The sequence below is a fragment of the Pseudoliparis swirei genome, chromosome 6, assembly GCF_029220125.1.
Source record: "Pseudoliparis swirei isolate HS2019 ecotype Mariana Trench chromosome 6, NWPU_hadal_v1, whole genome shotgun sequence".
NCBI lineage: Eukaryota > Metazoa > Chordata > Actinopteri > Perciformes > Liparidae > Pseudoliparis > Pseudoliparis swirei.
In genome coordinates this window covers 3390456-3417003 of record NC_079393.1, presented here as the reverse complement: position 1 = coordinate 3417003, position 26548 = coordinate 3390456, and the positions used below count along the sequence as shown (strand labels likewise).

At 53.6% G+C, this 26548-nt stretch overlaps 1 protein-coding gene and 1 long non-coding RNA gene across 6 annotated transcripts; both read left to right on the top strand.

The window, feature by feature from the left end:
• Positions 1-797: 797 nt before the first annotated feature.
• Positions 798-26506, top strand: rpgrip1l (RPGRIP1 like). Of its 4 annotated transcripts, XM_056416975.1 has the most exons (24): positions 798-879; positions 1427-1496; positions 1884-2028; positions 2194-2510; positions 2574-2664; positions 2746-2889; positions 3638-3743; positions 5237-5383; positions 5459-5532; positions 6706-6845; positions 6930-7036; positions 7125-7172; positions 8257-8427; positions 8613-8730; positions 8793-9236; positions 21891-22361; positions 22439-22881; positions 22962-23030; positions 23516-23636; positions 23817-23887; positions 24005-24191; positions 25631-25737; positions 25827-25968; positions 26042-26506. In XM_056416975.1, exons 2-24 carry the CDS (start codon positions 1427-1429, stop codon positions 26218-26220), a joined length of 3912 nt encoding a protein of 1303 aa, XP_056272950.1. In that variant the 5' UTR covers positions 798-879; the 3' UTR covers positions 26221-26506. The 4 variants fall into 4 exon arrangements, with proteins under 4 accessions (XP_056272950.1, XP_056272948.1, XP_056272949.1 ...); XM_056416973.1 differs by having other exon boundaries at positions 2194-2664; positions 22977-23030; XM_056416974.1 differs by having other exon boundaries at positions 2194-2664; positions 25631-25715; positions 25832-25968.
• LOC130195446 (uncharacterized) lies at positions 11885-13376 on the top strand. Of its 2 annotated transcripts, XR_008832063.1 has the most exons (3): positions 11885-11895; positions 12018-12056; positions 12153-13376. It is a non-coding gene; the product is annotated as an uncharacterized LOC130195446 (long non-coding RNA). The 2 variants fall into 2 exon arrangements; XR_008832062.1 differs by lacking the exon at positions 11885-11895 and having other exon boundaries at positions 11993-12056.
• Positions 26507-26548: the final 42 nt, after the last annotated feature.

Sequence of the window (26548 nt, the reverse complement as noted above, 5' to 3'; positions counted from 1 at the left end):
ATCTCGATAAACCGACCACAGATTTGATGCTTAAACAACTAACTTCTCGGCTGAAAACATCCTTAAATTACATTCCGTGACTCAACAGTAGTATTTAGAATGTACAGACAAGAATGCATAATAAACGCTGTTCGTCTACAGATCCAAGTGTAGGGATCGATTGCTTCTGTCTTGCTCCCTGACTTGACCAATCCTGTTATTTATTTATTCTTGTATTTATTCATGCATTCATTTATTTATTTATTTATACTTAAGTCATTTTAAGTCCTCCATAGTTCCGGGGTCACCAACATGCTGCGAAATAACCATGAACATTACATATAAACTGCATTAAATACATATGTATCTATAACCTAGTTAATTAACAAATCCACAGGTCAATGTAACTAACTGTCAGGGGTACATACGGGTATACTGCCATCTAGTGGTGGAAAGGTGAACCCTTCACTCTGCCTCTCATTCTGCGGTGTTCACTCCAGAATGGGGTGGAAATATAAATATGATAACAACAAGAACTCTAAACACATTACTTTGATTAATCTATATGATGAACTGTGTTGCATTAAACAATGCAATGATTAAGTGACAAGGTGATTCTTGCTGTGTACATATATATATAAATACAACTTTCTGTAGTCAATACTGTCGCTAACATACCCAGGTATATTAATTTATTATTTATATTTATGTTCTTCTTACGTTCTAACAAAAAACAAACGAACAAAACGTACACGGACCTTGCGATCAACCGAAAGCTCTGGGAAACTACATATCCCAGAGAGCTCTTCACTTGGCGCATGCGTGGTAGCGTCATAACGTCACGGACTGTTGTGTTTTCAGTAGCAACCGTCGCTCGGTTCATAAAGTCGTTTTTAAAAGGTAAGAAATGTTTCTAAAAGAAGCGTGGATGTCCTTTAAGATGATTTATGAAATATGAAGACAATACTTCACTCTTTTAAGTCAGAAGAGTGAGATAGCTAGTCTGTTTAGTGAGCTAGTAACGAAGCTAACGCAGCTAGCTTCAATATAATAGTAACCGTTAATCATCTTATACACTACACACACTATAATATATATTATATATACACTCTTCTGACCGTGGTGTGTGAGTCACATTGATCTGTGAATATGTTATTGATCTTAGAGCCTTCAGAGCACGTGACGTCAGACTGCGTTCACACTCGGACTGTTAGTCGCTGAGCGGTGACGTCACGGGATGTATTCCTCCAGACGGTTCGATACAAACACTGAGGGCTCGTTAAATGTCTGACTTCCGGTCGTGTTTTAGGGGTTTCGTGCTTTTAGAATACCTCCGGTGTACACCAAGTGGAGGCAGCAGGAGGGGGGTCATCTTGGAGTGAACATGCTCTTTGTCTGTCTCTTGGACGGCCAATGAAGACACATGACGTCATCCTCTCCTCCTCAGATGTTCAGCGGTCTGGATGAGACGGCGGCAGATGTCCCGGTCAGAGACCTCCCGTCCCGGCTGGCAGAAGGTCAGTAGTGGTTTACAATCTGTACGCATGCGACATCCCTGACCTTTGACCTCACATCTCTGACCTTTGACCTCACATCCCTGACCTTTGACCTCGCATCCTCTGACCTTTGAGCTCACATCCTCATGTGACCAGGTGAACAATAGATGTCATGTGACCAGATGAACAAAAGATGTCATGTGATCAGATGAACAATAGATGTCATGAGACCAGATGAACAATAGATGTCATGTGACCAGATGAACAAAAGATGTCATGTGATCAGATGAACAATAGATGTCATGTGACCAGGTGAACAATAGATGTCATGTGACCAGATGAACAATAGATGTCATGTGACCAGGTGAACAATAGATGTCATGTGACCGTGTTGTTTTCTGGTGACAGATCCGTCGGCCAATCAGAATGCTCGTGCTCGGCAGGACGTGTCGCGGGTGTCCCGGGAGGTGCTGGAGGACCGGTTCCTCAGAGTCCACGAGGAGACGCTGGTGCTCAAGCAGCATGTTCACAAGCAGGAGGACAAGATCAAGAAGTGAGTCCTACATATCCCATCATGCACCTGGATGGGTTCTCCTTCTAATCTAAACCAGCTGCTCGCCCTGATGACATCACTATGACATCATCAACACTATTGTTATTATTTTAAGCTTCTGCCACGTCGTAGAATGATCTGAACTCTCCTCCTCCTCCTCCTCAGACTGGGCACGAAGCTGATGAGGCTGGTGAAGGACCGTGGTCGTATGGAGCAGCTGGCCCTGGGAGGAGGAGGAGGAGGAGGAGGCCCGGTGGTCCTCCGGCAGCGTGACGTGGAGATGGAGGAGCTGATGGAGGAGCTGCAGGAGAAGGTCCGCAGCCTGCAAGCCGAGAAGGAGGGCGTGAAGCGGCGCCTCCTGGTGGCCAAGCAGCAGCAGGTCAACTCCCACAGCAGGAGGCCGGCGCCCTACGGCCGCGTCCCGTCACGGGTCAACTCGGGGTTAAAGAGCTACTCCCCGCTTCCTCAGGCGCCCCCCAAGAGTAGGTCCTGGGTCCTGGGTCCAGATCACGTGTCGGAACCTGAACTGGTTTTGTCTCCTGCAGGTTCAGAGGGAGGAAGAAGACCCCCTACGGGCCTCCTGCCTCGGTTCGGACACAGCCTCCTGGAGGAGGCCCGGGCCGAGGTCCGCAACCTGTGAGTGTCTGGGGGAACCAGGTCTAGGTCTAGGTCTCTGGGCCCAGCAGCAGTGTTATTGATCTAAGATGTGTGACCCAGAGAGAAAGTGCTGGAGCTCCAGAGGAGCCACTTGGAGGAGGTGCAGGCCGCGGCGGAGGAGCTGAGTGAGGAGCTGAGGAGGAAGGAGAACCAGCACCAGGAGAGACTCCTGCAGGTCCGAGAGCAGCAGACCTCCAGACTCAGGTACCAGAACCATCAGCCGGATTCATAATATTATGATATTCAATATATTTTATATTATATTATATTATATACAATATCTAATATTATATTTGATAAACAATATCTAATATTATATTTTATAAATTATATAAAATATATAATAGTGTATATAATATTAGAAAATAGTATATGTTATATATTATAAACGACTATGGGTCAGTGGTCAGCAGGTCCGTCTTTCAATCAGGGGGTTGGAGGTTCAATCCCCGCCCTAGTCGATGTGTCCTTGAGCAAGACACTTAACCCTGAGTTGCTCCCTGTAGCTGCGTCTACAGTGTATGTAACAGGATTGTAAGTCGCTTTGGATAAAAAGCGTCAGCTAAATGACATGTAATGTAATGTAATAAACAATATATATTATTATATATTGTATATAATATTAAATTATATACAATATCTAATATTATAGAATATTATATATTATAAACAATATCTAATATATTATTTTATATATTATATACAATATATAATATTATATACAATATAAAATAAAATATTCTATGTTATATATTATAAACAATATATAATATTATATATTATCTACAATATTGTAGATAATATATAATATTACCTCTTATTGGTCTCCGGGGTCAGACCTCGTGGTGGTCTCGGGGGTCAGACCTTGTGGTGGTCTCTGGGGGTCAGACCTCGTGGTGGTCTCGGGGGTCAGACCTCGTGGTGGTCTGAAGGTAACTCTGGTGTTCCTCAGGACGCACGTCAGCAGCAACGTGGAGATGATCCGCCTGCAGAAGCAGATGTTCCAGAGGACGGAGAGGACGGCGGAGCTGGAGGGGCGCTTCCTGGGCCTGCAGGAGGTATCCAGACCAGGACCACTAGGGTAGACCCAGAGGACCGGACCAGGACCACTAGGGTAGACCCAGAGGACCAGGACCACAAGTGTAGACCCAGAGAACCAGACCAGGACCACTACTGTAGACTCAGAGGAGCAGACCTCCAGGGTAGACACAGATGACCAGACCAGGACCACTAGGGTAGACCCAGAGGACCAGGACCACAAGTGTAGACCCAGAGAACCAGACCAGGACCACTACTGTAGACTCAGAGGAGCAGACCTCCAGGGTAGACCCAGAGGACCAGACCAGGACCACTAGTGTAGACTCAGAGGAGCAGACCTCCAGGGTAGACCCAGAGAACCAGACCAGGACCACTAGTGTAGACCCAGAGGAGCAGACCTCCAGGGTAGACACAGATGACCAGACCAGGACCACTAGTGTAGACCCAGAGGAGCAGACCTCCAGGGTAGACCCAGAGGACCAGACCAGGACCACTAGTGTAGACCTAGAGGAGCAGACCTCCAGGGTAGACCCAGAGGACCAGACCAGGACCACTAGTGTAGACTCAGAGGAGCAGACCTCCAGGGTAGACCCAGAGGACCAGACCAGGACCACTAGTGTAGACCCAGAGGAGCAGACCTCCAGGGTAGACCCAGAGGACCAGACCAGGACCACTAGGGTAGACCTAGAGGAGCAGACCTCCAGGGTAGACCCAGAGGACCAGACCAGGACCACTAGTGTAGACCTAGAGGAGCAGACCTCCAGGGTAGACCCAGAGGACCAGACCAGGACCACTAGGGTAGACCCAGAGGACCAGGACCACAAGTGTAGACCCAGAGAACCAGACCAGGACCACTACTGTAGACTCAGAGGAGCAGACCTCCAGGGTAGACCCAGAGGACCAGACCAGGACCACTAGTGTAGACCTAGAGGAGCAGACCTCCAGGGTAGACCCAGAGGACCAGACCAGGACCACTAGTGTAGACCCAGAGGACCGGACCAGGACCACTATTGTAGACCCAGAGGAGCAGACCTCCAGGGTAGACCCAGAGGACCAGACCAGGACCACTAGGGTAGACCCAGAGGACCAGGACCACTAGTGTAGACCTAGAGGAGCAGACCTCCAGGGTAGACCCAGAGGACCAGACCAGGACCACTAGGGTAGACCCAGAGGACCGGACCAGGACCACTAGGGTAGACCCAGAGGACCGGACCAGGACCACTAGGGTAGACCCAGAGGACCAGACCAGGACCACTAGTGTAGACCCAGAGGAGCAGACCTCCAGGGTAGACCCAGAGGACCAGACCAGGACCACTAGTGTAGACCCAGAGGAGCAGACCTCCAGGGTAGACCCAGAGGACCAGACCAGGACCACTAGTGTAGACCTAGAGGAGCAGACCTCCAGGGTAGACCCAGAGGACCAGACCAGGACCACTAGGGTAGACCCAGAGGATCAGACCACTAATGTAGTCCTCAGTAAGGTCCTCATCAGACCATGTGCTTTGTGTCTCAGAGCCAGAGGGCGCTGAAGGTGGCTCACGAGGCAGCGATGCTGAAGGTGGACCAGCTGTCGGCTCAGCTGAAGGAGGAGAGGCTGAGGAGTCTGGACCAGGAGGAGCGTCTGCAGAGCGCCTCCATCTCCAGGCTGAAGGTGGAGCAGGTGAGAAGGTGTCTGATGTCCGTGGTGCAGCAGCAGCGTCTCCGTCGGGTAACCGTCTCTCCTCTGGGGGTGTAGCTGCAGGAGAGGATCAGCGAGGTGGAGCAGGAGAGAGACCTGCTGAAGGACGACAATGACAGACTGGTCCACAGGTGAGGAGCTGAACCCAGGTCTCAGGGTCCCCGTGCTGCACCTCAGATCCCCAGTCACCACCTTTCTGTATGCATGTAGTCCTTAGTACTGTTTCAGAGAGAAGTTCTTCTGCATCAGTGACCAGGTCAGTGGTAGGAAGAACTAAAGGACTAAAGGACTAAAGGCATCTCCTCCTGAGGTGGCACATGGAGAGACCCTCAGTCTGTCCACCCTTTTAGAGCCCTTTAGAGCCTCTTAGAGACCTTTAAAGCCTGTTAAGAGACCTTTAGAGCCTCTTAGAGACCTTTAGAGCCTGTTAGAGACCTTTAGAGCCTTTTAAAGCCTCTTAGAGACCTTTAGAGCCTGTTAGAGACCTTTAGAGCCTTTTAAAGCCTCTTAGAGACCTTTAGAGCCTGTTAGAGACCTTTAGAGCCTTTTAAAGCCTCTTAGAGACCTTTAGAGCCTTTTAGACCCTGTAGTGGCCATTTGTCGTCCGTAATCAAACAAAAAGATAAATCAAACCGCCACTGATGCACCGTGGGTTTTGGTGTTGACGCATGCAAAAGAAAGTACTGTCCATTTCCGCCTGTTAGTATTCTGATAATTTATTTCTTAAACAAACAAAATGTTGACACTTCCTCTCTGTGCTGTGGTAAAAAACCATTGGCCACCCTGGTGCATGCTGGTCCTGTGCCTATCCACCTCTACATATAGCCACAGGTGCCTAGTGTTACCCAATCAGTGAACCTACAACTAAATATATTAAACTAAATTACAACTATCCTAAGAAACAACTAACATATCAAAACATAACCTAAATAAGCAATAAATAATCAATATTACTTTACAATACAACCTAAATACAAAAGTCAAATTAAATAGCTCCAACAGACCCTTTAGAGCCTTTTAGACCTTTTAGAGCCTCTTAGACCCTTTAGAGCCCTTTAGAGACCTTTAGAGCCTCTTAGACCCTTTAGAGCCTCTTAGAGCCTTTTAGAGACCCTTTAGAGCCTCTTAGAGACCTTGTGAGCCTTGTAGACCCTTTATCCTCGTGTAGACCCTTTTACACTTATTTAAAGCCTTTTAGACCAGTTCAGACCCTTTTAGAGCCGTTTAAGCTAACTAAGCTAACATCTCGGTGAGATTCATTCTAGCTAATGCTCCGATTAATGCTAAGCTAACGTATGTTTCAGAGCCTTCGACGGGTCCCAGGAGCAGAGGGCTCAGATCCAGGAGCAGAAGCTGAAGCTGCAGATCGCTCAGCTGGAGGCGGCACTGAAGGCCGACCTGGTGGACAAGAACGAGATCCTGGACAAGATCAAAGCGGAGCGAGGTTCTGTTCCCCTGCTCACGAACACGCTCACGAGCTTCAACGACTCCTTCACGCCGACTTTCATTCCCGGGTTTGATTCCTCAGACGCCAACGAGAAGCTGGCGGAGGAAAACAGGAAACTTCATCTACAGACTGTGGAGCAGAAGCAGCAGCTGGAGGAGCTCCAGGGCCGCCTGAAGTCCTGCAGCAGAGTGAGAGGATTCACAATAACAACAACAACAACAACAACAACAATAACAAACAGCCACTGCATTCAAAGCTTTTCTGTGTTTGCTGAAGGAGGAGCTCCACGAAGCCGAGCTCACCGAGGCTCTGCTGCTCATTAAGGTAAAGCAGCAGGCTCCTCCCCCTCCTCACAGGAAGCTGTCCACCTGTCCCAGTAGTCCACTTGTCCCAGTCGTCCACTTGTCCTAGTAGTCCACCTGTCCCAGTAGTCCACTTGTCCCAGTCATCCACTTGTCCTAGTAGCCCACCTGTCCCAGTAGTCCACCTGTCCCAGTCATCCACTTGTCCCAGTAGCCCAGCTGTCCCAGTAGTCCACTTGTCCCAGTAGCCCACCTGTCCCAGTAGTCCACTTGTCCCAGTAGCCCACCTGTCCCAGTAGTCCACTTGTCCCAGTAGCCCACCTGTCCCAGTAGTCCACTTGTCCCAGTAGCCCACCTGTCCCAGTAGTCCACTTGTCCCAGTAGCCCACCTGTCCCAGTAGTCCACTTGTCCCAGTAGCCCACCTGTCCCAGTAGCCCACCTGTCCCAGTAGCCCACCTGTCCCAGTAGTCCACTTGTCCCAGTAGCCCAGCTGTCCCAGTAGCCCACCTGTCCCAGTAGTCCACTTGTCCCAGTAGCCCACCTGTCCCAGTAGCCCACCTGTCCCAGTAGCCCACCTGTCCCAGTAGTCCACTTGTCCCAGTAGCCCACCTGTCCCAGTAGCCCACCTGTCCCAGTAGCCCACCTGTCCCAGTAGTCCACTTGTCCCAGTAGCCCACCTGTCCCAGTAGCCCACCTGTCCCAGTAGCCCACCTGTCCCAGTAGTCCACTTGTCCCAGTAGCCCACCTGTCCCAGTAGTCCACTTGTCCCAGTAGTCCACTTGTCCCAGTAGCCCACCTGTCCCAGTAGTCCACTTGTCCCAGTAGCCCACCTGTCCCAGTAGCCCACCTGTCCCAGTAGTCCACTTGTCCCAGTAGCCCACCTGTCCCAGTAGTCCATCTGTCCCAGTCGTCCACTTGTCCCAGTAGTCCACCTATCCCAGTGACTTACCTGTCCCAGTAGTCCACCCCTCCCAGTCGTCCACCTGTCCCAGTAGCCCACCTACCACACAGACTCCTCTACCACACTGCTATCTGGTGAACTACCCAGACCTGGTCCATACTGGTCAATACTGGTTCACACTGGTCCATACTGGTCTCTCCACAGAAGCGTCAGTCCCAGAGGAGTGGAGATCTGTGCTTCCTGCAGGAGGTTGAGGAGGGAGGAGGAGGAAGAGGCGGGTCAGAGCTCCAAGCTGCTCACGCTGAGACCATCCAGGAGCTGCAGAAGACCAGGAACCTGCTCAGCATGGAGGCCAGGATCAGCAGAGACTACCAGGTGGAGCTCGGGTCAGAACACCTTCACCTGGAGGTTCTTGACACCTTCAGATTAAGAGTATTTTCTCTTTCTCATGGGCTACTCTGGCTCACGCTCTTATTCTGAAGGAGTCGACAGTTGCTTTGTGGTCGTGTTTCTTGGTAAATTTGCCCGGTGGAGTTTGACCCCGTTGTCTCTGTGAGGAGGCGGAGCTTCAGGCGGTGCTGAAGAAGATGGAGGCCGACAAAGTGACGTGGGAGCAGCAGCTGGAGCGACAGGCGACGCTGCTGGACTCCAGAGCCGCCAAGGTCCAGAGACTGGAGGGTGAGGGTCCTCCAGCACAGGGATGTGTGTTGCTCCTTCATGTCTGACCTCCTCCTCCTCAGCTCAGCTCCGAGACCTGGCCTACGGCACCAAACCCTCTCGGTCCCACCCCGCGGTGAGCGATGAAGACGAGTGTCCGGAGGAAGGTGTTGTCCTGGGCGCGGAGGAGAACCTGGTGGAGCTGCAGGTGGTGGGGGCCACGCTGTCCCCGTGCGCCCTGCAGGCCCTGGGGGGCGGCGAGCCCTCCACCTTCTGCACCTACGCCTTCTACCTGTTCGAGCCGCACGCCACGCCGGTGGCCACGGGCCGCACGCCGGCCTACGGCTTCACGTCCCGCTACGTGGTGGCGGAGGACCGCCGGCTGCTGGACTTCCTGCGCTCCGGCGCCGTCACCGTGGAGATGCACGAGGCCCGCGGGCTGGACTGGAGGACGCTGGCCAGAGGGCGGCTCCGGCTGCAGCCGCTGCTGCACGACGGCAGGGTGAGCGGCACCGTGCCGCTGGTCGGTGAGTCTGGAGGAGGCAAGGAGACGGCTGGGAGGGGGCAAGGAGGCGAGGAGAGAGCTGGGAGGAGGCGAGGAGAGAGCTGGGAGGAGGCAAGGAGAGAGCTGGGAGGAGGCAAGGAGGCGAGGAGAGAGCTGGGAGGGGGCGAGGAGAGAGCTGGGAGGAGGCAAGGAGAGAGCTGGGAGGAGGCAAGGAGGCGAGGAGAGAGCTGGGAGGAGGCGAGGAGAGAGCTGGGAGGAGGCGAGGAGAGAGCTGGGAGGGGGCAAGGAGAGAGCTGGGAGGGGGCAAGGAGAGAGCTGGCAGGAGGCAAGGAGGCAAGGAGAGAGCTGGGAGGAGGCGAGGAGAGAGCTGGGAGGGGGCAAGGAGAGAGCTGGGAGGAGGCAAGGAGGCGAGGAGAGAGCTGGGAGGGGGCAAGGAGGCGAGGAGAGAGCTGGGAGGGGGCAAGGAGGCAAGGAGAGAGCTGGGAGGGGGCAAGGAGAGAGCTGGGAGGAGGCAAGGAGAGAGCTGGGAGGGGGCAAGGAGAGAGCTGGGAGGAGGCAAGGAGAGAGCTGGAAGGAGGCAAGGAGAGAGCTGGGAGGAGGCGAGGAGAGAGCTGGGAGGGGGCAAGGAGAGAGCTGGGAGGGGGCAAAGAGAGAGCTGGCAGGAGGCAAGGAGGCAAGGAGAGAGCTGGGAGGAGGCAAGGAGAGAGCTGGCAGGAGGCAAGGAGGCAAGGAGACGGCTGGGAGGGGGCAAGGAGGCGAGGAGAGAGCTGGGAGCGGGCAAGGAGGCGAGGAGAGAGCTGGGAGGGAGCAAGGAGAGAGCTGGCAGGAGGCAAGGAGGCAAGGAGACGGCTGGGAGGGGGCAAGGAGGCGAGGAGAGAGCTGGGAGCGGGCAAGGAGGCGAGGAGAGAGCTGGGAGCGGGCAAGGAGGCGAGGAGAGAGCTGGGAGGGGGCAAGGAGAGAGCTGGGAGGAGGAAAGGAGAGAGCTGGGAGGAGGCAAGGAGAGAGCTGGAAGGAGGCAAGGAGGCAAGGAGAGAGCTGGGAGGGGGCAAGGAGAGAGCTGGGAGGGGGCAAGGAGAGAGCTGGGAGGAGGCAAGGAGGCGAGGAGAGAGCTGGGAGGGGGCAAGGAGAGAGCTGGGAGGAGGCAAGGAGAGAGCTGGGAGGAGGCAAGGAGAGAGCTGGGAGGGGGCAAGGAGAGAGCTGGGAGGAGGAAAGGAGAGAGCTGGGAGGAGGCAAGGAGAGAGCTGGGAGGGGGCAAGGAGAGAGCTGGGAGGAGGCAAGGAGAGAGCTGGGAGGAGGCAAGGAGAGAGCTGGGAGGAGGCAAGGAGAGAGCTGGGAGGAAGCAAGGAGAGAGCTGGGAGGAGGCAAGGAGAGAGCTGGGAGGGGGCAAGGAGAGAGCTGGGAGGAGGCAAGGAGAGAGCTGGGAGGAGGCAAGGAGAGAGCTGGGAGGAGGCAAGGAGGCAAGGAGAGAGCTGGGAGGGGGCAAGGAGAGAGCTGGGAGGAGGCAAGGAGGCGAGGAGAGAGCTGGGAGGGGTCAAGGAGGCAAGGAGGCAAGGAGACGGCTGGAGGGGGCAAGGAGGTGGGAGGAGAGCTGGGAGGGGCAAGGAGAGAGCTGGGAGGAGGCAAGCTGGGAGAGGAGGCAAGGAGAGAGCTGGGAGGAGGCAAGGAGAGAGCTGGAAGGAGGCAAGGAGAGAGCTGGGAGGAGGCAAGGAGAGAGCTGGGAGGGGGCAAGGAGAGAGCGCTCGATGGTGTTTTGAGCCCTCACCGACGCCTTCCAGGCAGCCGCTGCCTGGAAGGCGCCGGAAGGTGGTCCCGCCCCCCAAAACTCTGATCCAATCAATGCGCTACCCCCACTTGGAGCGGAGCGCATATTCAAATCCACTTTTTGGAGCGCATTGCATATTCAAACCCGCGCATTTGGAGCCAAACCCACTTGGAGCGCATTTGGAGCGCATTTAACCCACTTGGTTCAACAATTTCAAAGGTACGTAGCTATTTTTGGGCCGGCTAATGTTGTGGTAATGTTATTTCAACCTGCTAGCTAGCAGATAGATGATGCTAATCTTAGCTGTGGTAATGTCATTTCTACCTGCTAGCGAGCTAAATCTGGTTAAAACATTAGGTAACAAAGTAAGATTAATTACTGCAGATTAATCACTGTATTTGAGTGATTGTTAATGGTTAGTGGTTATCTTTCAAATGATGCCTGTGAGGCACTTGACGTTGAGACTGGTTGACTTCCAGGCTGCTTTGGAATAAGGATACCTCTGAGGCAGCCACCAGTTTTTGGATAACTCTGAGGCATCATAGGTAGTGTTGACTGCCAGGCTGCCTAGTCGTTGGTATACAGGTTAACTCACAGGCATCCAGTTGGTTTTAGATACCTGTAAGGCATCTAGATGGACATTAAGAGGGGCTGACTCCCAGGCTGCTTCCTAACACTGGTTAGCTCTCAGGCAGCCAATAAGCTTTGGATGCCTGTGAGGCACTTGATGTTGAGACTGGTTGACTGTAGACTGATATCCCTTAGTTAAATTGTCCTCATGCCTCCTCATACAGATAGGCCTATTGAATAAATCTGCCAGATTATTTTTAACATTGCATATGCCTAACATTATGTGATAATACTAATCACACTCATATTGCCTTTCTCTTTCAGTTCATGAAGAAATGGCCCAGGAAGGGTAAGGTTCAACCTAGACCTACTTTAATGACTAAAAAGTCTCTTTCACACACTGACATTTAACAATGACTTCAATAATTCCCCCAAAAATACTTATTAGTTCCTTGCAATGTCTTTATACAGTAGGATGGAAGCGGAAGGCCCTGCAGGTGTCAAAAGGTGGTAAGTTATTCTTTATCTTGCCATCTGGACTCGAGTACTACAACACTAGTTCATCTCCTCATATAGCAAATTTGGTTACTTCTTGTTACTTTATAGGACCATCTGCAAAGATCGCAATTTTCCACCAGTCACCACTGGTTGGTGGAGCCCGCCCAGCCCCAACCCCATCTAGCCCTGCTGCTCCATCCACCCTTCCTGCCCCATCCGGCCCTGCTGCTCCACCAAGCCCTACTGCCCCATCCCAGCCGGCATTTCAGAATGTCCACAGCCTTTTGAGGACATGCTCGGGGCATCGAAGCAAAAGGTGAAGTGCACAAATAGGCATAGGTTTCTTCAAGACAGGTTTATATTTTTAGTGGTAGTGTGGTAGTAACAGTGCTGAGACCATTTGTGATGGGATCTGGGAAAACCAGTCACATGGTGAAATTTGACCTTTTGGAAGCTGACTTCAAGCTTGTTTCAAATATGTTTTCATTATTTGTCTGTTTCAAATGTTATGATTGCCCAAAGTCAGCTGATCAGTTAGATTTCATGGAATAGAATTTTGACAAAAACAACTTTAAAGAGAGGGGTTCTAAATAGACTGGCTGGTTGAATAAAGCACATTTTAACACATTCAATTAATGAAAAACAAGTAGATATGTTTAGGGATGATAGACATGTTATAGAATAATAATTGAATCAAAACCCAATTTCACCAAAATACTGAGTTTCGACCTACTAGTATTTTCACTCTAATCTCAAAAATGTCCCTTTTCACCATGTGACTGGTTTCCCCAGAGCCCATCACAGTTTTGGGTTATAGGAACATCTGTTGGGATGGCAGTAAAGACAGAAGGGCTATGTACAGACATTACATGTGTACAATACTGTACTGTATGTAAAGAAGATGAAATCCTAATATTGTTACGAATAATATTGTTGAAACATTGAAACCTTCTTTGAGTGTGACTCAGAAATTATTTTTACAAAGATACCAGATAACGGTGGAGGATATCAGGAGGACTGCTCCACCTGATTGCAAACTATTCAAAGACAGACCACAACAAGCGGCAGATACAAACTGTCCATCACGACGGGGCATTTAAGCGCAGGCGAAGACAGCGAACCCGTAACTAGTCTTTCCCCAGTTTTCCGACCTGTCCCACACTGCAACAATAAAATATTTAGATAATATTTATAGTGTATTAAATTCTGCCATCCTTCGTGCTTAGTAAACTAAGCTGTTTGCGTGTGAAATTTTGTTTTTACCATTTTACTGTGTGTATGAGGGTTGTATTTGGCCTTTATTTTCAATAAAGAATATGTCACACCCCATCAGTCATGTCTCTCCTCCATCATGTGTGTGTCCTCTGACGATACATTTAAAAAAAAAATTTAATGTAAGTTGGGGTTTCATTAACTTGTAACACTCTACTGGAATAAACCCTTATGTGAAGCTGTAGAAATTAGTGTTGACATATTGTGTTACCATGACTATTTGCCTTAATCCACATGCCTAACATGTCGGATCTGTAATTTACACCATGCGATTTCAGGCCCAGCTAGCTAAATTATCAGACTAGTTAAATCAAGATGCCAAGTTCAATACACTTCCAATTCACGACACATACACAGTGATGTAGAACATGAAGATATTTAATGAATGAACACAACAAACAACAAATTGCTAATTGTTAATATTTTCAATGTGTGTGTCAACACACTCAAAAAAAATATCCACCTCTACCATTCCTGGCCCCAAGGTGTGCGTGAGGAGGTCAAATTGATCATTTGACCTCACCTGGTTGGCGAGGTGCTGGAGCTGTTGTCTGGAGGAAAAGATAAAAACATAAATTCAGGATAAATAATGTCTATTAAACCTGTCAGAGCCCAGATATAGGATGTGGAATATTGCAAATTACTTGAACTCCGTGGCTCTCCCTGTGGCCACAGTGGGGTCTGATGCCGGCAGCATGGCCACTTCTTTAAATTCGATGCTCCTGGCAGCCAGAGCACCGACGGAGGAGCACAGGTCCTTGGCCGCCTTAACAAAATGGGAAAGACATATCATGACACGAACACAGTATTAAATTCAGATTTGATGCACATACCAATGTGACAATGAAACACTTATTGACACTGGGGTGTAATAGTTTGGAGCTGGCTTTCTGAAGTTCTTTATTGATATAAAGTAGTCTTTAAAGTCTTTAAAGTAGTTATTTATTGATATAAAGTAGTCAACACTACCTATGATGCCTCAGAGTTATCCAAAAACTGGTGGCTGCCTCAGAGGTATCCTTATTCCAAAGCAGCCTGGAAGTCAACCAGTCTCAACGTCAAGTGCCTCACAGGCATCCAAAGCTAATTGGCTGCCTGAGAGCTAACCAGTGTTAGGAAGCAGCCTGGGAGTCAGCCCTCTTAATGTCCGTCTAGATGCCTTACAGGTATCTAAAACCAACTGGATGCCTGTGAGTTAACCTGTATACCAACGACTAGGCAGCCTGGCAGTCAACACTACCTATGATGCCTCAGAGTTATCCAAAACTGGTGGCTGCCTCAGAGGTATCCTTATTCCAAAGCAGCCTGGAAGTCAACCAGTCTCAACGTCAAGTGCCTCACAGGCATCATTTGAAAGATAACCACTAACCATTAACAATCACTCAAATACAGTGATTAATCTGCAGTAATTAATCTTACTTTGTTACCTAATGTTTTAACCAGATTTAGCTCGCTAGCAGGTAGAAATGACATTACCACAGCTAAGATTAGCATCATCTATCTGCTAGCTAGCAGGTTGAAATAACATTACCACAACATTAGCCGCCCAAAAATAGCTACGTACCTTTGAAATTGTTGAACCAAGTGGGTTAAATGCGCCCAAATGCGCCCAAGTGGGTTTGGCTCCAAATGCGCGGGTTTGAATATGCAATGCGCTCCAAAAAGTGGATTTGAATATGCGCTCCGCTCCAAGTGGGGGTAGCGCATTGATTGGATCAGAGTTTTGGGGGGCGGGACCACCTTCCGGCGCCTTCCAGGCAGCCGCTGCCTGGAAGGCGTCGGTGAGGGCTCAAAACACCATCGAGCGGAGAGAGCTGGGAGGAAGCAAGGAGAGAGCTGGGAGGAGGCAAGGAGAGAGCTGGGAGGAGGCAAGGAGAGAGCTGGGAGGGGGCAAGGAGAGAGCTGGGAGGGGGCAAGGAGAGAGCTGGGAGGAGGCAAGGAGAGAGCTGGAAGGAGGCAAGGAGGCAAGGAGAGAGCTGGGAGGAAGCAAGGAGAGAGCTGGGAGGAGGCAAGGAGAGAGCTGGAAGGAGGCAAGGAGGCAAGGAGAGAGCTGGGAGGAGGCAAGGAGAGAGCTGGGAGGAGGCAAGGAGAGAGCTGGGAGGGGGCAAGGAGAGAGCTGGGAGGAAGCAAGGAGAGAGCTGGGAGGAGGCAAGGAGGCAAGGAGAGAGCTGGGAGGGGGCAAGGAGAGAGCTGGAAGGAGGCAAGGAGGCAAGGAGAGAGCTGGGAGGGGGCAAGGAGAGAGCTGGGAGGGGGCAAGGAGAGAGCTGGGAGGAGGAAAGGAGAGAGCTGGGAGGAGGCAAGGAGAGAGCTGGGAGGAGGCAAGGAGAGAGCTGGGAGGAGGCAAGGAGAGAGCTGGGAGGGGGCAAGGAGGAGGCTGGGAGCTGAGGCAAGGAGAGAGCTGGGGCAAGGAGAGAGCTGGGCAGAGGCAAGGAGAGAGCTGGCAAGGAGGCAAGGAGAGAGCTGGGAGGGGACAAGGAGGCAAGGAGAGAGCTGGGAGGGGGCAAGGAGAGAGCTGGGATGGGGCAAGGAGGCAAGGAGAGAGCTGGGAGGGGGCAAGGAGAGAGCTGGGAGGGGGCAAGGAGAGAGCTGGGAGGAGGCAAGGAGGCAAGGAGAGAGCTGGGAGGGGGCAAGGAGAGAGCTGGGAGGAGGCAAGGAGGCAAGGAGAGAGCTGGGAGGGGGCAAGGAGAGAGCTGGGAGGAGGCAAGGAGGCAAGGAGAGAGCTGGGAGGGGGCAAGGAGAGAGCTGGGAGGGGGCGAGGAGAGAGCTGGAAGGAGGCAAGGAGGCAAGGAGAGAGCTGGAAGGAGGCAAGGAGAGAGCTGGGAGGGGGCAAGGAGAGAGCTGGGAGGGGGCAAGGAGAGAGCTGGGAGGAGGCAAGGAGGCGAGGAGAGAGCTGGGAGGGGTCAAGGAGGCAAGGAGGCAAGGAGACGGCTGGGAGGGGCCAAGGAGGTGAGGAGAGAGCTGGGAGGGGGCAAGGAGAGAGCTGGGAGGAGGCAAGGAGGCGAGGAGAGAGCTGGGAGGGGGCAAGGAGAGAGCTGGGAGGAGGCAAGGAGAGAGCTGGGAGGAGGCAAGGAGAGAGCTGGGAGGAAGCAAGGAGAGAGCTGGGAGGAAGCAAGGAGAGAGCTGGGAGGAGGCAAGGAGAGAGCTGGAAGGAGGCAAGGAGAGAGCTGGAAGGAGGCAAGGAGAGAGCTGGGAGGGGGCAAGGAGGCAAGGAGAGAGCTGGGAGGAGGCAAGGAGAGAGCTGGGAGGAAGCAAGGAGAGAGCTGGGAGGAGGCAAGGAGAGAGCTGGAAGGAGGCAAGGAGAGAGCTGGGAGGGGGCAAGGAGGCAAGGAGAGAGCTGGGAGGAGGCAAGGAGAGAGCTGGGAGGAAGCAAGGAGAGAGCTGGGAGGGGGCAAGGAGAGAGCTGGGAGGAGGCAGGAGGCAAGGAGAGCTGGGAGGAGGCAAGGAGAGCTGGAGGAGGCAAGGAGAGAGCTGGGAGGAGGCAAGGAGAGAGCTGGGAGGGGACAAGGAGAGAGCTGGGAGGAGGCAAGGAGAGAGCTGGGAGGAGGCAAGGAGAGCTGGGAGGAAGCAAGGAGAGAGCTGGGAGGCAAGGAGAGAGCTGGGAGGAGGCAAGGAGAGAGCTGGGAGGGGCAAGGAGAGAGCTGGGAGGCAAGGAGGCAAGGAGAGAGCTGGGAGGGGCAAGGAGAGAGCTGGGAGGGGCAAGGAGAGCTGGGAGGAGGCAAGGAGAGAGCTGGAAGGAGGCAAGGAGGCAAGGAGAGAGCTGGGAGGGAGGAAGGAGAGCTGGGAGGGGCAAGGAGAGCTGGGAGGCAAGAGAGGCTGGAGGAGGCAAGGAGAGAGCTGGGAGGCAAGGAGAGCTGGGAGGAGGCAAGGAGAGCTGGGAGGAGGCAAGGAGAGAGCTGGGAGGAGGCAAGGAGAGAGCTGGGAGGAGGCAAGGAGAGAGCTGGAAGGAGGCAAGGAGAGAGCTGGGAGGAGGCAAGGAGAGAGCTGGGAGGAGGCAAGGAGGCAAGGAGAGCTGGGAGGAGGCAAGGGAGAGCTGGGAGGGGCAAGGAGCTGGGAGGAGGCAAGGAGAGAGCTGGGAGGAGGCAAGGAGAGAGCTGGGAGGAGGCAAGGAGAGCTGAGGAGGCAAGGAGAGAGCTGGGAGGAGGCAAGGAGAGAGCTGGGAGGAGGCAAGGAGAGAGCTGGGAGGAGGCAAGGAGAGAGCTGGGAGGAGGCAAGGAGAGAGCTGGGAGGAGGCAAGGAGAGAGCTGGGAGGAGGCAAGGAGAGAGCTGGGAGGAGGCAAGGAGAGAGCTGGGAGGAGGCAAGGAGAGAGCTGGGAGGAGGCAAGGAGAGAGCTGGGAGGAGGCAAGGAGAGAGCTGGGAGGAGGCAAGGAGAGAGCTGGGAGGAGGCAAGGAGAGAGCTGGGAGGAGGCAAGGAGAGAGCTGGGAGGAGGCAAGGAGGCAAGGAGAGAGCTGGGAGGGGGCAAGGAGAGAGCTGGGAGGAGGCAAGGAGAGAGCTGGGAGGAGGCAAGGAGAGAGCTGGGAGGAGGCAAGGAGAGAGCTGGGAGGAAGCAAGGAGAGCTGGGAGGAAGGAGGCAAGGAGAGAGCTGGGAGGGGGCAAGGAGAGAGCTGGGAGGAGGCAAGGAGAGAGCTGGGAGGAGGAGCAAGGAGGCAAGGAGAGCTGGGAGGGGGCAAGGAGAGAGCTGGGAGGAGGCAAGGAGAGAGCTGGGAGGAGGCAAGGAGAGAGCTGGGAGGAGGCAAGGAGAGAGCTGGGAGGAGGCAAGGAGAGAGCTGGGAGGAGGCAAGGAGAGAGCTGGGAGGAGGCAAGGAGAGAGCTGGGAGGAGGCAAGGAGAGAGCTGGGAGGGGGCAAGGAGAGAGCTGGGAGGAGGCAAGGAGAGAGCTGGGAGGAGGCAAGGAGAGAGCTGGGAGGAGGCAAGGAGAGAGCTGGGAGGAGGCAAGGAGAGAGCTGGGAGGAGGCAAGGAGAGAGCTGGAAGGAGGCAAGAGAGAGCTGGGAGGAGGCAAGGAGAGAGCGGGGAGGAGGCAAGGAGAGAGCTGGGAGGAGGCAAGGAGGCAGGAGAGAGCTGGGAGGAGGCAAGGAGAGAGCTTGGAGGCAAGGAGAGCTGGGAGGCAAGGAGAGAGCTGGGAGGAGGCAAGGAGAGAGCTGGGAGGAAGCAAGGAGAGAGCTGGGAGGGGGCAAGGAGAGAGCTGGGAGGAGGCAAGGAGAGCTGGGAGGAGGCAAGGAGAGAGCTGGGAGGAGGCAAGGAGAGAGCTGGGAGGAGGCAAGGAGGCAAGGAGAGAGCTGGGAGGGGGCAAGGAGAGCTGGGAGGAGGCAAGGAGAGAGGAGGGAGGAGGCAAGGAGAGCTGGGAGGAGGCAAGGAGAGAGCTGGGAGGAGGCAAGGAGAGAGCGGGGAGGGGACAAGGAGAGAGCTGGAAGGAGGCAGGAGAGAGGAGGAGGCAAGGAGAGAGCTGGGAGGGCAAGGAGAGAGCTGGGAGGAGGAAGGAGAGAGCTGGGAGGAGGCAAGGAGAGCTGGGAGGAGGAAGGAGAGAGCTGGGAGGAGGCAAGGAGAGAGCTGGGAGGGGTCAAGGAGAGAGCTGGGAGGAGGCAAGGAGAGAGCTGCAAGATGGCAAGGAGAGCTGGGAGGATAAGGAGAGCTGGGAGGGGCAAGGAGAGCTGGGAGGAGGAAAGGAGAGCTGGGAGGAGGCAAGGAGAGCTGGGAGGGGGCAAGGAGAGAGCTGGGAGGAGGCAAGGAGAGAGCTGGGAGGAGGCAAGGAGAGCTGGGAGGAGGCAAGGAGAGAGCTGGGAGGAGGCAAGGAGAGAGCTGGAAGGAGGCAAGGAGGCAAGGAGAGAGCTGGGAGGGGGCAAGGAGAGAGCTGGGAGGGGGCAAGGAGAGAGCTGGGAGGAGGCAAGGAGAGAGCTGGGAGGGGGCAAGGAGAGAGCTGGAAGGAGGCAAGGAGAGAGCTGGGAGGGGGCAAGGAGAGAGCTGGGAGGGGGCAAGGAGAGAGCTGGGAGGAGGCAAGGAGAGAGCTGGAAGGAGGCAAGGAGGCAAGGAGAGAGCTGGGAGGGGACAAGGAGAGAGCTGGGAGGGGGCAAGGAGAGAGCTGGGAGGAGGAAAGGAGAGAGCTGGGAGGGGGCAAGGAGAGAGCTGGAAGGAGGCAAGGAGAGAGCTGGGAGGGGGCAAGGAGGCGAGGAGAGAGCTGGGAGGAGGCAAGGAGAGAGCTGGAAGGAGGCAAGGAGGCAAGGAGAGAGCTGGGAGGAGGCAAGGAGAGAGCTGGGAGGAGGCAAGGAGAGAGCTGGAAGGAGGCAAGGAGGCAAGGAGAGAGCTGGGAGGGGGCAAGGAGAGAGCTGGGAGGAGGCAAGGAGAGAGCTGGAAGGAGGCAAGGAGGCAAGGAGAGAGCTGGGAGGGGGCAAGGAAGCAAGGAGAGAGCTGGGAGGAGGCAAGGAGAGAGCTGGGAGGAGGCAAGGAGGCGAGGAGAGAGCTGGGAGGAGGCAAGGAGAGAGCTGGAAGGAGGCAAGGAGGCAAGGAGAGAGCTGGGAGGAGGCAAGGAGAGAGCTGGGAGGAGGCAAGGAGAGAGCTGGAAGGAGGCAAGGAGAGAGCTGGGAGGGGGCAAGGAAGCAAGGAGAGAGCTGGGAGGAGGCAAGGAGAGAGCTGGGAGGAAGCAAGGAGAGAGCTGGGAGGGGGCAAGGAGAGAGCTGGGAGGAGGCAAGGAGCGAGCTGGGAGGAGGCAAGGAGGCGAGGAGAGAGCTGGGAGGGGGCAAGGAGAGAGCTGGGAGGAGGCAAGGAGAGAGCTGGGAGGAGGCAAGGAGAGAGCTGGGAGGAGGCAAGGAGAGAGCTGGGAGGAGGCAAGGAGAGAGCTGGGAGGGGGCAAGGAGAGAGCTGGGAGGAGGCAAGGAGAGAGCTGGAAGGAGGCAAGGAGAGAGCTGGGAGGGGGCAAGGAGGCAAGGAGAGAGCTGGGAGGGGGCAAGGAGAGAGCTGGGAGGAGGCAAGGAGAGAGCTGGCAGGAGGCAAGGAGGCAAGGAGGCAAGGAGAGAGCTGGGAGGAGGCAAGGAGAGAGCTGGGAGGAGGCAAGGAGAGAGCTGGGAGGGGGCAAGGAGAGAGCTGGGAGGGGGCAAGGAGAGAGCTGGGAGGAGGCAAGGAGAGAGCTGGCAGGAGGCAAGGAGAGAGCTGGGAGGACGCAAGGAGGCAAGGAAAGAGCTGGGAGGGGGGGGGCAAGGAGGCAAGGAGATGAGGAGAGAGCTGTGAGGGAGCGGTAAGGAGTCTTTTCGAGGCTGTTTCGTGGTTAATAGACTAAATATTAGTGCTGTGAAAAATAACGCGTTAACTCAGTTAATTCAATTACAGGTTTAACTAGTTTTTTTTTTTACTCATTTAACGCATGCGCAGAATGAGCTTCCAATCCGTCTGTTGTTGGTCGTCGGGACGAAAAAAGTCACTTGCAGAATGAGCTTCCAATACACCACTTCAATCTGAACTCTGTCCGCTCTCATGCAGACGGTCTGTTCATCGGTAATGATCCTTCCGCAGGTTCAACCCAGGGAAACCTTGTTACGACTTTTACTTCCTGTAGATCAGGGTCTCAACACGTCGATCGCGACCTGCCAGTCGATCGCGCGAGTGTCGGTAGATCGCATGACATTAAAGAGATTGGCCCGCCCCCTGACATGTTCTCTATAGCACGTCTTTGTTCTTTTATTAAACTAAACGTCTGTTGTTGATCGATTCCACAGCAGCATGTCATCTCTGTCTCTTCGCGTTGCGTTAACACTTATCGATCTCCGTCTCGCGCGCCACAGAGCTCCGCGCGCATCGGGACCGAGCAAAAAAAAAGTCACTTGTCAATCTGTCCACCTGTCCGGGCCGGTGAGGTTTCAGCTTTGCAGCGGTGTCCCCGCCGTCCCTTTCATCACGGCCCAGTTCATGAAGGAACCACACAGTCAGTTTGCCTCAGCAGCTGCTAGAGGAAGACTAGAGGCCTTTAGATTGTATCATGGTGGAGTTAATGGTTGACAAAAAAGAGAAACATGTTCTGTTTAACCTCCTGTTACCTTTACATTTACTAACATATTTTACCCTCGGGGTCAATTTGACCCCAGCAATTAAAACCTCCAGAAAATTATTAGAATTAATATTGCTTCCCAAGTTTAAGTGTGAGGTACTTTATGTTTGTTTGTTGACTACCTAAATAGCCCTTTAAATAAATAAAAAAGTTGATATTTCTTATATGTTTGACACAGTGAAAAACAGCCTGGGGTCAAATTGACCCGAAAGGTAACAGGAGGGTTAAACATTCTGTTTAGGATGAAGATGTATTAATGTTCCATATGGAAGAAAACTGCTAAATAACTGCTGAGTTGCAGCACCATTGTATAGAAGAATGTATAAATGTATATATCCGTCTTTTGTCATAAATCTCTATGTTCTCACAAAATATACCGAGAATATCGGTAATATGTGATTAATCATGATTAATCCACAAAAACCTGTGATTAACCTGATTAAAAATTGTAATCGTTTCACAGCCCTACTAAATAGTTATTAAACGAAGGGTTCTAGTTGTTCTTAAACTGAAGTCCTCCCCTGTCTGACGTCTGTCCTCCAGGCGTCTCCGAGGACACTCGCTCCTTCGGCTCGGTGGACTACTGGCTGAGGCTGAAGCTCCCGCTGAAGGAGACGCTCCATCTGAACCAGCACCGGGTACCACCAGCCCGCGGGTTTGATTCCGCGCTCCTCCTCCCGCAGCCTCCGTCCGGCTGGAACCAGCTCTCCATCACCGTCCACCTCTGCAGAGACCTGAAGAAGTCCGCCGGCTCCGGGCCGCCGAGCCCGTACGTGGTCTACAAGTTCTACGACTTCCCCGACTACCCGACCGCCACCGTCCCGGACTGCTGCGACCCGGCGCTGGACGACCTCCGGTCCTACTCCGTCCGCCCGGACGCGGACCTGGACCGCTACCTGAGGGCCGAGGCCCTGCGGCTCTACGTGTTCGACGAAAAGGAGCAGCAGATGGACTCGTACCTGGGGAAGACCCGAGTGCCCCTGCTGCCGCTGACCAGGGACCAGAGGATCACCGGTGAGCCAAAACCTCGGTTCCTGTCGTCTCCGATGTGTTCGTGGATCTCGGGGATGTTGACCTCCTCCGTCCCTCAGGAGCGTTCCAGCTGACCGACCCCTCGGGACTCGCCGCCGGCCTCATCGAAGTGACGCTGCAGTGGAGGTCCACCTACGCCCCTCCGCCGGCCGCCATCGTGGCCGCCGAGGAGGCGCAGAGGGAGGAGGAGGAGGAGGAGGAGGAAGAGGCACTGCAGGAGGAAGACAAACCCCCCGAGGCCAGCGGGTCAAAGGTCGGCGGACCGGGCGAAACTCGTCGCGCTCTCGACCGTCGAAGAGCTGCCGAGCTGCCGGAACTCAGACCGAGGACTCGACCGGGGGACCAGGCCGCCAAAAAGGTCTCGTTCATGGACCCGACAGCGCCGGGGGACCAGGAGGACCAGGAGGACCAGGAGGACCAGGAGGACCAGGAGGACCAGGAGGACCAGGAGGACCAGGAGGACCAGGGGGACCAGGGGGACCAGGAGGACCAGGAGGACCAGGTGAGAGCTCCCAGTTGTGATGGTTGATTCACTCTTTGGGAAGTACCTGTCGACCTGATATAAACCTCGTGATGAAGCAGGTTTCTGCTCCTCAGGTGGAGGACGACGAGTCTGCAGGCCAGAGAGAGACTTCAGCTCCTGTTGTGAAGGTAAAGGGTTAATGTTTAAGACCTCTTTATATGTTTATAACATGTTTATAACCTACTTATAGCCTGTTTATAGCTTGTTTATAACATGTTTATAACATTGTTATAACCTGTTCACAGCCTGTTGTATAGCCTGTTTATAACCTGTTTATAACATGTTATAACCTGTTTATAACATGTTTATAGCCTGTTTAAAACCTGATAACCTGTTTATAACATTTGTATAACCTGTTTATAACCTGTTTATAGTCTGGTTACAACCTGTTCATAGCCTGGTTATAACCTGTTTATAACCTGGTTACAACCTGGTTATAACCTGTTTATAACCTGTTTATAAACAGGTTACAACCTGGTTATAACATATTTATAACCTGTTGATTCACGTTTCTAACCTGTTATGAATGTTCTAGATGTTCAGTGTTCCCTCGGAAGAGGAAGGAGAAGCCGTTTTCAACCCCTGATAACTGAATCTGTGTGTTGTTTGTCAGGGCGCTGCAGAGGAGGAGGAGGAGGAGGAGGAGGAGTCTCACTTCTCTGAAGGGCAGCTGGTCCCGGTCGGCTCTCAGTCTCATTCTGACGACTCCGAGGTCTCTGAGGACATCATGGAAGGTGAGCTGGACATGATGAAGACGATAAACAACCAGTGTTGTTGTCATTGTGTGTTCTCATTGTTGTTGTTATTGTGTGTTCTCCTTGTTGTTGTCATTGTGTGTTCTCCTTGTTGTTGTCATTGTGTGTTCTCCTTGTTTTTTGTGTGTGTTCTCCTTGTTGTTGATCTTCATCGTGTAGATCCAGATGTGGAGGCCTCTCAGTCCGACAGCGACGACTGCATCGTTCAGGAGCGCCCGGCGGGGAGGAAAGTCAGTGAACGCCTCTCTGACTCGTCATCAACGAGCAGCTTGTTGTTGTTGTTGTTTACCACCTCGTCCATCTGAGTGAACCTGAACCGTCCTATGAACACCTCCCCTCCCCCGCAGCCCTCCCAGTGCGTCCGGGTGGAGGTGGTGTCTCTGAGCCTGCGGCCGGGCTCCCGCGTGTCGCTGGACGGCAGCGTGCAGCGTCTGTTCGTGGAGTACCAGCTGCTGGACCTCCCCACGGAGGAGACGCCGCTGGCCCTGCCCAAGCCGGCCGGGGGCCACAGGGCCACCTACAACCACAGCAAAGGTCAGAGGTCACAGGGTCACCTACAACCACAGCAAATGTCACAGGGTCACCTACAACCACAGCAAAGGTCAGAGGTCACAGGGTCACCTACAACCACAGCAAAGGTCAGAGGTCACAGGGTCACCTACAACCACAGCAAAGGTCAGAGGTCACAGGGTCACCTACAACCACAGCAAATGTCACAGGGTCACCTACAACCACAGCAAAGGTCACAGGGTCACCTACAACCACAGCAAAGGTCAGAGGTCACAGGGTCACAGGGCCACCTACAACCACAGCAAAGGTCAGAGGTCACAGGGTCACAGGGCCACCTACAACCACAGCAAAGGTCAGAGGTCACAGGGTCACCTACAACCACAGCAAATGTCACAGGGTCACCTACAACCACAGCAAAGGTCAGAGGTCACAGGGTCACCTACAACCACAGCAAATGTCACAGGGTCACCTACAACCACAGCAAATGTCACAGGGTCACCTACAACCACAGCAAAGGTCAGAGGTCACAGCCTCCTGGCTCCTCGTCTCCTCCACAGCCTCCTGGCTCCTCATCTCCTCCACAGACTCCTGGCTCCTCATCTCCTCCACTGTCTCCTCGTCTCCTCCACAGACTCCTGGCTCCTCGTCTCCTCCACAGCCTCCTGGCTCCTCGTCTCCTCCACTGGCTCCTCATCTCCTCCACAGCCTCCTGGTCTCCTCCACAGCCTCCTGGCTCCTCATCTCCTCGTCTCCTCCACAGCCTCCTGGCTCCTCGTCTCCTCCACAGACTCCTGGCTCCTCGTCTCCTCCACTGGCTCCTCATCTCCTCCACAGCCTCCTGGTCTCCTCCACAGCCTCCTGGCTCCTCATCTCCTCCACAGCCTCCTGGCTCCTCGTCTCCTCCACAGCCTCCTGGCTCCTCATCTCCTCCACAGCCTCCTGGCTCCTCGTCTCCTCCACTGGCTCCTCATCTCCTCCACAGCCTCCTGGTCTCCTCCACAGCCTCCTGGCTCCTCATCTCCTCCACAGCCTCCTGGCTCCTCGTCTCCTCCACAGCCTCCTGGCTCCTCATCTCCTCCACAGCCTCCTGGCTCCTCGTCTCCTCCACAGCCTCCTGGCTCCTCATCTCCTCCACTGTCTCCTCATCTCCTCCACTGTCTCCTCGTCTCCTCCACAGACCCCTGGCTCCTCATCTCCTCCACAGACTCCTGGCTCCTCGTCTCCTCCACAGCCTCCTGGCTCCTTGTCTCTTCCACAGCCTCCTGGCTCCTCGTCTCCTCCACTGGCTCCTCATCTCCTCCACAGCCTCCTGGCTCCTTGTCTCAGACTCCTGCTTCCTGGTCTCCTTCACAGCCTCCTGCTTCCTGGTCTCCTCCACAGCCTCCTGGATCCTCGTCTCCTGGTGGAGTTGACTCCCAGGTAGACTCTGACCTCTGACCTCTGACCTCCTTGTTGCTCTGCAGTGGTTCCTGTGGACCTGGAGAACCACGGGCCGAGGAGGCAGCTGCTGAGACGAGTCCTGCAGGGCCGGAACCCCCCCATGGAGAGGTGGGCGGGACTTAGACAGGAAGTGAGACCTGTCAATCACGGACAGGAAACCAGAAGCTTTTACACACATGAACCACACTTACATGTGTTGTTGTTGTTGTTGTTGTTGAGGACAGAATCCGGTTCACGGTGGTGAGCGAGCCTCCGGAGGCGGAGGAGCAGGAGAGGGAGTGTGAGGATGTGGGCGTGGCTTATATCAGGATCCCCGAGATCCTGGAGAGACGACAAGACCTGACTGAGACCAGCCTGGAGGGTACACACCCACACACACACACACAGAGGCACACACAGACACACACACTCACAGTGTGTGTGTCTGTCCTCAGTGGTGGACGTGGAGGACAGCCGTCAGGTGGTCGGCAGTCTGATTGTGTCTGTGGAGGGACTGGAGGCTATGCAGGCCATCATGGAGGAGCAGGACCAGGAGCAGGACCAGGACCAGGACCAGGAGCAGCACCGGGACCAGGAGAGAACCCTGGTCTCCTCTCTGCTTCCATCAGCATGAGGGAACCACAGAACACAGAACAGAAGAGTTCAGCAGGTAGTCCAACAGGTCTCACCTGAAGACCTTCAGTGAACGATGATGAAGATCTCCAGAGGATCTATTTTTAAATGTTAAACCTTGCACTCTGCAGGTATTTAATATGTATTTAATATGTATTTAATGTGTATTTAATATGTATTTAATATATATTTAATGTGTATTTAATATGTGTTTAAGACGTATTTAATATGTATTTAACATGTATTTAATATGTATTTAACATGTATTTAAGACGTATTTAATACGTATTTAATATGTATTTAACATGTATTTAAGACGTATTTAATGT